The 9025-nt window shown below is 51.3% G+C and overlaps 1 protein-coding gene across 1 annotated transcript; it reads left to right on the top strand.

Annotated features, from left to right (window-relative positions):
* Positions 4775-8731, top strand: LOC110255781. Its single transcript, XM_021065403.1, has 3 exons — positions 4775-4799; positions 7160-7311; positions 7417-8731. The coding sequence occupies exons 1-3, from the start codon at positions 4775-4777 to the stop codon at positions 7963-7965; spliced, it is 726 nt and encodes a 241-aa protein (XP_020921062.1). The 3' UTR covers positions 7966-8731.

The following is a 9025-nucleotide window of genomic DNA, read 5'->3' as shown; positions in this document are numbered from 1 at the left end:
TTCAGGTCCTGTGGCTGTTTTTTTTTTTTTTTTTTTGTCATTTTGCTATTTCTTGGGCTGCTTCCGCGGCATATGGAGGTTCCCAGGCTAGGGGTCCAATCGGAGCAGTAGTCTCCAGCCTACCCCAGAGCCACAGCAACTCGGGATCCGAGCCGCGTCTGCAACCTATACCACAGCTCACGGCAACTCCGGATCCTTAACCCACTGAGCAAGTGCAGGGACCGAACCCTCAACCTCATGGTTCCTAGTCGGATTCGTTAACCACTGCGCCACGACGGGAACTCCCTGTGGCTGTTTTTAGGGTGGGGTGGCCGGCAGAGGAAGGGCGTTCTGACAAGGAGAAAACCGTTTTCTTTCATTCCTGGGCACGGAGGTCACGTGTGCTGTGTGTGATTGCATTTGTGCAAGTACCTCTGCCAGTCTGTCGGCATCGCTGTGAGCTGTGTGACTGTGAGAGAGGCTGGGTCTGTGCTGTTTTCTTTGTCAGACAGAGGAGTCCTGAGCATTCAGCGCAGAAGCAGCCCTTTTCTCCTTTGTTTTATGAAGCATCCAAGAGGTTCAGAAGGGAGGAGAGGCGAGGGGGTAAGTTCCTAACCACCACTTGAAAGTGCACCTTTTTGTCCCTGGAGAGTTTTTAATACAGTATATTGAAGAGCTGTCAGAGAGGTGACAGAAGCGGGAGACTTTTGATATTTAGTTTGAAACAAAGCATGGAGACATGAGATTCAAGTCTAATGGAAGGAAGCATTTCAAAAGAGAATCTGGGGAGTTTCCGCCGTGGCTCAGCGGTGACCAACCTGACTAGGATCCATGAGGACATGAGTTCGATCCTTGGCCTTGCTCAGTGGGTTAAGGATCCAGCGTTGCTGTGAGCAGTGGTGTAAGTCACAGATGTGGCTCAATCTGATGTTGCTGTGGCTGTGGTATAGACCCCTAGCCTGGGAACCTCCATAGGCTGCAGGTGCAGCTGTAAAAAGGAAAAAAGAAAGCGAGGGAGAACCTGGGCCACGGTTCCTAGTTTTCACTCTCATGCATCAAATGAAGCCCGTGGTAGGTGAATGCTGCCTGCCTGGCTACTTTGATGCCAGGGGGGCTTCCCTCGGAGGCCCCGTTACCTTGTGTGACGTGCCATCCTCAGCGGTCAGAGGTCTTTTCTGTATCCGGAAATTGGAAGGAGAGCGAGGTTCCATCCGAGCCCCGGGATCTCACGGTTCAGCAAAAGAGACCCGTGTGCAGGCGAACTATGTGAACCACGTGAGAACACGCTGGGTTTTCTCAAAGGGTATCTTCAAAGTGCTCTGGGGACACCGAAGGTGGGGTGACTCTACCTGGGCCATCAGAGGAAGCTTCAGAAAGGAGGGGACTTTTAGTCTGGGTCTTCAAGGAGGAATGAGAATGGAAGCAGGGGAGAGTGGGGGGAATATTCCAGGCAGAGGGAGCACATAGGAAAAGCTGAGAGGCTGTAAATGTGACTGCCGTGTTTGAGGATGAGAGGTTCGTTGGGATGGTGGCTGGGGAGCTGGTGGCAGGTAGTGAGGCAGGCGAAGTGAGCTGGAGCTTGGCTGTGGAAGACACGCCACAAACGCAAAGCTAACATGATGGAGGGTAGTGTGAAAAAAAAGCATGTAACTGGGTCACTCTGCCGTAGAGCGGAAATGGACAGAACCTTGTAAATCAACTATAACCATTTTTTTTTTAATAAGTAAAATGCAAAGCCAACCGTCAGGGATGTACAGTCGCACAACTCCAGGGGGCGCTATTCATAGCACGGCCTGAGTGAATGGTGCCCTGGAGTTGTGGCCCACCCAGCCTATGCAGCTGCACCCATTGGCTTAGCTAATGGTTGCTGAGTGATTGCTTCCAGAAGGTATCCTGAGAGCTCTGTATATTTTATCTTGAGTCTCACTACCTCATTCCCATTTTACAGATGGGATAAGGCACACATAGGTAAGCCTGTGTGGATTTTAGTGGAGGCGGTTTGCCTCTAAACCCAAGCAGAGCGCCTCCCAACTTTTGTCACTATGGCACTCCCAGGAAATGATGTGTTACCACACAACAGGGTAAAAGACAAAGCTGCTTACAATCTGAAGGGCCCTGGCCCAAGGAATCCTGTGTCCCAGGCTGCCTCCTGGCCATCCTAATGGCTGACGGGATGCCCAGGGTTGTGGCACACCTGGGACCCATTTCCGCAGCACCCCTGGGTGGCAGGTGGAGCCCAGATCTCGGTGGCACACCTGCGGTTGCTTTGCTAGCCAAATTCTGGTTACATTATGATTAAGCTCTCAAATGGGGCATAGGAAAAAAAAATCGTGTTTGCTTCAGGGTTTTGGACGGTTGGCTCTCGGTTTTGTAGTTTTGTAGCTCAAGGGCAAAGTGGTTATGGAAAAAGTCTGGCCTCTGGAGTCAGACAAACAGGTCTTTATCACGTGACCCTGGACAAGGAATGTGCTCTGAGCTTCAGTCTCTCTCTTGGTGAAAAGCCTTCATTTATTTGTTGGATTAGACGCAGTAATTCAGGTAAAGCACCAGGCAGCACCCCTCTGTAAATGTCAGCCTCTTTCTCTCCTTCCCTTCCTCCCTCCATTCTGGAGATTTCTGATGGGGAACTACGGGGATGCCAGGCTGGAGGGCAGTGGTTTGGGGAGAGCCAGGCAGGAGCCGTCTATCAGCAAGACGACTTGTCATCATTGACGGGGACATTGTAGTGACGTCACCCCTTCTTCAGAACTCTTTTCTTACGAAAGTACTGAGTTTTGTTGACAAAAGTTTATAGCTGTCAAAACTGTCCATGAAAACAAACAAGAAAACCATCCCACTATTGCTCCACTCTTTTTTTGGCCATGCCCGCAGCATGCAGAGTTTCCTGGACCAGGGATCAAACCTGTGCCACAGCAGTAACCAGAGCCACAGCAGTGACAATGTTGGATCCTTAACCCACTGACCCACCAGGGAAAGCCTTTTTCCACTCTTGCTTTCCTATGTCATCTGGACCATTTAACTGTTTAAATAGTTACATGCATTTTATTGTGATTAAAGAACGTATGACATGAAATTTACTATCTGGACCACTTTTAGCCTGCATTTCACTAGTATGTTCCCATTGTGGTGAAACAATGTTTTCTCTAATGGATCTCAAACTCTGTACCCATGGAACAGCACATCTCCCCTCCCAGACCCTGGCAACCACCTTCATCATTCAATTTTTGAAAAGACAACTCAGTTTCCTGATAAGATGAGCATTCTGCACTGCCAGTTTAGCAAGTTGCTTTTGAAATTATGACTAGATTAAATACTCCTGTGTTAGAGGCTGATCAGACTCACTGGGCCTTTTTTGGAAGCTGGGGATCAGAGGATCTGAGGATCCGTGAAGACGCATTTATCTCACCTAACATCCAAATCTCCTTTTTTTTTGGCCGCACCTGTAGCATGTGGAAGTTCTGGGGCCAGAGCGTGAACCTGAGCTGCAGTAGTGACACCACCAGGTCCTTGACCTGCTGAGCCACCAGGGAACTCCAACATCCAAATCTTTTTTATTCCTTCATGGCTGATGTAGCACATGTTCATCCAGTGGTCTGAAAGTATCCCAGGTTTTACAAGTTCCCTAAAAGGCCCGTTGCCCAGTTTGATTTACAGGTGAGGCCAAGTGTAAAGAAGCGATGAGTTGGTAGAAAAACACAAGCACCTGGCCTGTCCTCTGACTTCGAGAAAAACAATCTCCCTCCCCGCCCTTCCCAGTCTAGCCTGGAACTTACCTGTGAAATTCTGGGGGAATGAAAACGATGTGGTTTCTCTTGCTGGATTGAATCCCTTGTCCTTTGAAGGGGCTCATGCGACGCCTGTACTCATCAACCAAGGAGAAGGATTCTGGATGAGCAGAAAGGAAGGACCAATTCAGGTTCGTGCTGTTCATTACTTTCTGTGCGGTTCCTCTGCATTCACACAATATCAGTGATAAAAGCGCCTTTTGCCAAGTAAATTGCACCAGGAAGAGGAAATCAGCTTACAACAAATGAAAGCTCTGGAAGAGGCCCGCCTGTCTGGTTGGGCATGTCTGCCTTATTCGCTCATGTGTGTGTATCGGCGTGTGTGTGGTGACTTATCCCCCGCAGGGTTTGTTTTCTGCCACCAAGAGGGGTTCTGAGATGCTTTGCTGGCAGTAACAACGTTCCCTTTCTTTGGGACATGTCTGTGAGCTGTTGTGGCGCTGGGCCCTTGCCTGGAAGAATGTGCTTTCCGAGGCCGTCCAGGCCTGTTTCCTGGGCCAGAAGCAGGGTTTGTCTTTTTGCTGCTGGGTGTTTCTTTGTGTCATCGGGGGAGATTTTTCTGGATCCCACACGCGGACAGCAGTCTTGGGTCCTTAGGAAAGCCTCCTCCTCCCTGCTCTGCCAGCGGCTGCGGCATCCTGGTCTCTCTGCCCGTTGGCCAGGCAGCCCCGGCCCCCACACCCCCAGCCGACGCCGCCTGCCTCTTCTCCTCCAATCTCTGTAAGTTTCCTCATTTTGGTTCCCCTGTTTGTGGCATGAATTCAGGATCTGGGCAGACACTTGAAAGTTTTTCAGTGACTGCAAGTCACACGGCTTTCCTCTGCTTGGCACCTTCTGCGCCCACCCAAGGGACAATTAATAATAAATCAGTGAAATGTATTTCAATAATTCTCTTGCTTTAAATTCTCAAAGAGGTATGAGGATGCGGCAGCCTCAGGATGTCTCCTGCCCTGCATCTTCAAACAGTTGGGCATTGATGGGTGTCCTCACCAGTCGATGGGGTGAGAACGATGGCGGGGGAGGCCGAACAGAGAGGTGCAGGCTCTGGGTCAGGATGCTCTCTGTTGCCCTGGTTCAGCACGGGACTCCGATGCACCCTGGGGGTACAGCTGCAGGGCAGGAAGGAGTGTGGGTGAGGGAGAAAGACCAGGAGGAGACAGGAGCCCCATAAAGAGAGCGAGCACTGGGCGTTCGCTGGGTCGTGATGGGAGAGAGAAGGCCAGTGAGGCACATAGGTTTTGGGTTTGTTTTTTTTTTCCTTTTCTTTTACAGCTGCACCTGTGGCATATAGTAGTTTCTAGGCTAGGGGTCCAATCAGAGCTGCAGCTGCCGGCCTACATCACAGCCACACGATCCAAGTCGCAGCTGCGACTTACCCTACAGCTCATGACAATGCGGGATCCTTAACCCATGAGCGAGGCCAGGGTTCAAACCCACATCCTCCTGGATACCTAGTTGGACTCTTAACCCGCTGACCCCCCAATGGGAACTCCTCGTTTTTGTATTTTTGTCATTAAGAAAATACATGAGCTTCAGCTAAAGCTCATATAAAGGAAACCAGATGCCTGTTGAGCGATGAGCTTTGAAGGAAGAGCTAAGCCAAAGCCACGCTGATGCCTCTGACCACAGGCCCAAGGGAAGATCAGGAAACGCTGACAAGATTCAGCTAGAGCTGGAGGGTGGGGGTGCGGGGGGAGCTCGGCACAGCCCCGCCTGGTGTGGCCACAGGAGGAGGTCACAGGAGAAAGCCATCCAGGCCCAAGTCTTCCATAGCTTTCCACTCTCAGCCTTTTGAGTGCTCAGATGCATGTTTCTCTCCTCGTCATGTTTTCTCCAGCCTATTTCCAGCTCTTGGTCGGGAGTAATTCTTGTTTTCATTAGCTCAGCGGTGGCTATAAAGTGCCACGTCTGTGAGTGAGCTCCCTGGCTGGCTTCCTGGGCTGGAGAGCCGGGCTGAACAAGGCGTCCTCCCAGTTCTGCCAGCTGAAGGAGGGCGCTCTCGTGGGTTCTGATCAGCGGACCTAGGACGTGGGTGCCCTTCCTCAGGGGAGGTGATGGTAGTCGCTGGTGCAAGGGAATGAAGTCCTGTGCACTTGATCCAGCACTGCGGGGACCTGGGACACTGTGTGTGATACTTGTTAATAACACCCAGTCTGGTAGGTTCTGTGGGATGAAACATCCCCAGAGCCATGGCTGAAGAGCTAAAGATCCATGCATATTGCTGCCCTATGGTTTCTGGGAATGACATGAGGACTCGTTTTTGTGTTTCTTTGGGACGGGGTCTTTTTATTTATTTTTTATTTCTTGTATTTTTGCCATTTCTTGGGCCACGCCCATGGCATATGGAGGTTCCCAGGCTAGGGGTCTAATTGGAGCTGTAGCTGCCAGTCTACACCACAGCCACAGCAACGCGGGATCCGAGCCGCATCTGCGACCTACACCACAGCTCACAGCAACGCCAGATCGTTAACCCACTGAGCAAGGGCAGGGATCGAACCTGCAACCTCATGGTTCCTTGTTGGATTCATTAACCACTGAGCCACGACGGGACCTCCTGGGACAGGTTCTTAATGGTGTTCCATTATTAGGCAGGAGTGTTTGCTGAGGTCTGATTCAGAAAGCATAGTCCAGTGGGGACATCTTCAAGCCCTAGATGCTTCTCCAACTCATCTCATGGTGCAGGTTTTGAAGCAGGTGGTGGTGGGGCTCTTGGTGAGAAAATGTGGGGGTTTTTTTTGTTTTTTTGTTTTTGCTTTTTAGGGCCACACCTGTAGCATATGAAAGTTCCCAGGCTAAGGACTGAATCAGAGCTGCAGCTGCTGGTCTACGCCACAGTTTATGGCGACGCCGGATCCTTAACTCCCGGCACGAGGTCAGGGATCCAACCCGAATCCTCATGGATGCTAGTCAGATTCGTTTCTGCTGCACCACAATGGGCGCTCCCAGCAAGTGTGTTTTGAGCAGTAAGGGTGGATCCTTCTCTTGACTCCACACTGTTTTAGGAACTCCGTTGGTTAGTGAGTGTTGGGTGAATTCTGTCACCTGCAGTATCTGGACAAAGTTCATTGTCCTCCCTTTGTAAGGTACTATTAAGATTACCACCAATGCTTAATTGAGTGCTTGCTGTATGCCAGGCTTGCTACACACAGTACTGTACTGAATTCTTCATCCAGTGGCCTCACACATTCCCGACATAGCTCCATTAGGTAGGAATCCCATGATCATAGCCCCATTTTACAGATGAGAAAACAGAGGCTTAGGGGTTTCATGGCTTGCTCATGGACCAGTGGCAGAGCCCAGATTTGACCCAGTTCTGTCTGATCCCGTAGCCCCCATTCCACCCTCCTCTCACGTCAAGTCTTTGGGTTTGAGTGATTTATTTTCTTTGCGTCCAGAATGGTCTCTAGCTACCATCTCCTGGACCCCTCATTCCTGGCCTCTTCTGCTCAGAAGTAACGGTGGTGGCTGGTGGCTGGGAGCTCCCCTGTCGGAACCAAATGGTGAGATCAAGCCCTTTGGGGGGTATCACTTCCTCACCCCTCGAAAGGTAATTCCGCTGTTTCTGCCTGTCAAACGCTTCTGTTTCCCCGCTAAGCCTGCACGAGTCCGTGGGACACGTCAGTGTGTGAATGGATTTACTGTGTTCCAACAGCTGCTGGGTGCCAAGCACACGCCCCACACATGGCAGAACCAGGGGCTGGGTGGGGGGTCCCGCCAGCACCTGGGATCGCCACAGTTGCATCCAGACCCTGAGCCTGGAGAGAGGAGGCGGGCGAGAACCGGATCCGGCCCCCCTCTGCCTCCACCCCGACAAAGCGGCAAAGCGATGAGGATGCTGTGTGCGTGGCGAGGAGACAGCCCTAAAAACACGTCGTCTCTGAAGCGTGGCCCTTCCCTGCTCGGAATAGAGCCCGGCTGTCCTGCCGTGTCTGAAATAACACCAGCAGCCAGCCAAGGCGTGTCCATTGTCACACGAGCCTTTGGACCGCAGGTGGCCCCCATGGGCCCCGGTAATTCAAGTCACAACAGCCTCTTGCGTGACAGGGAGGCAGGGAGTGAAACTGGTAGTTGTGATTCCAACAACCAGGAAGATTGTGTTCCTAAGAATTTCTGCCCGCGGCTGCGGAGGACTCTTTGTGTGCGGCGCCTATGGGAGATCTCGAAATTTAGGCCGCTATCAAATTCCAAATTAAACACCTAGGTGCTGCTGGCGCGCTGGCGAGGCGGCCTGCTCCTGCGGGCCGTGTTTGGGAAAGGCCAGAATTTGATCTGGCTGGATGCTTTCACATGGAAACCCTCCTGCAGGCTTTCGCTGGATCACAGATGAGATGCCAGGGTTTAAAGCTGGCAGGCCAATGGCGCTGTTGTTTAGGAACTTAGAAATAGTCTGCTTTGACCCTGCAGCTTCAGAATTTTCTAGAATGGGCTATTGTGATTCAGTCACTGGGGATTTTTCTATGTTTACACCCCCTGGGGCCTGAAGCTGCCCTCTGGCCTCGCATCACTCCTTTTTCAGAGGTGAGCAGCGGTCAGGGTGTAGCAAATGCTTTCTTCCTTCCCCTAAACGTGACCTTGAACAATCAGGCTGGTGTTATCCAGGACCAGGGTTTAGAAAAGAATTCTCGTGGACAGAGGCTGCGCATTGGTGTCCAGCTTCGTACCCTGAATCCGCGTGTCTCGGGGATTGGGACCCTGGGCAAATTACTGACAGCATCCTCAGACCTCTGCTTTTTCTTCCATAAAATGGGGATAATGCTAACGAGGAGAACTAACCTGTTAGGTTGTTGGGTGAATTAAAATGACATGATGAACAAAATGTTTGGCGCAGTTCCTGGCAGGTAACCAGCACTTAATAGATTCCTAGAGTATGGTCTGAAGATGGAAATTTTTTTGCTTTTAAAGAGCTGCACCTGTGGAGGCTCCCAGGCTAGGGGCTGAATTGGAGCTACGGCTGCCGGCCTACACCACAGCCGCAGCAGCACAGGATCCAAGCCGCATCTGTGACCTACACCACAGCTCACGGCGGTGGCAGATCTTTAAGCCACTGCCACTGAGCGAGGTCAGGGATCGAACCTGTATCCTCATGGATACTAGTTGGGTTCGTAATCTGCTGGGCCGCAATGGGAACTCCGGAAATTGATTTTTGATGTTTCTCCTTGTGCATTTATCCCTCTTGAAGGAGTGTAAGGTTTACTCTTGGGTTTGGGGGGGGCAGTAGGATTTGAGCACACGCACAGACCACAGCAAGGCGGGAGACCAAG

Source organism: Sus scrofa, chromosome 11 (assembly GCF_000003025.6).
Source record: "Sus scrofa isolate TJ Tabasco breed Duroc chromosome 11, Sscrofa11.1, whole genome shotgun sequence".
NCBI classification, from domain to species: Eukaryota; Metazoa; Chordata; class Mammalia; order Artiodactyla; family Suidae; genus Sus; species Sus scrofa.
This window is presented reverse-complemented; position numbering and strand designations above follow the sequence as displayed.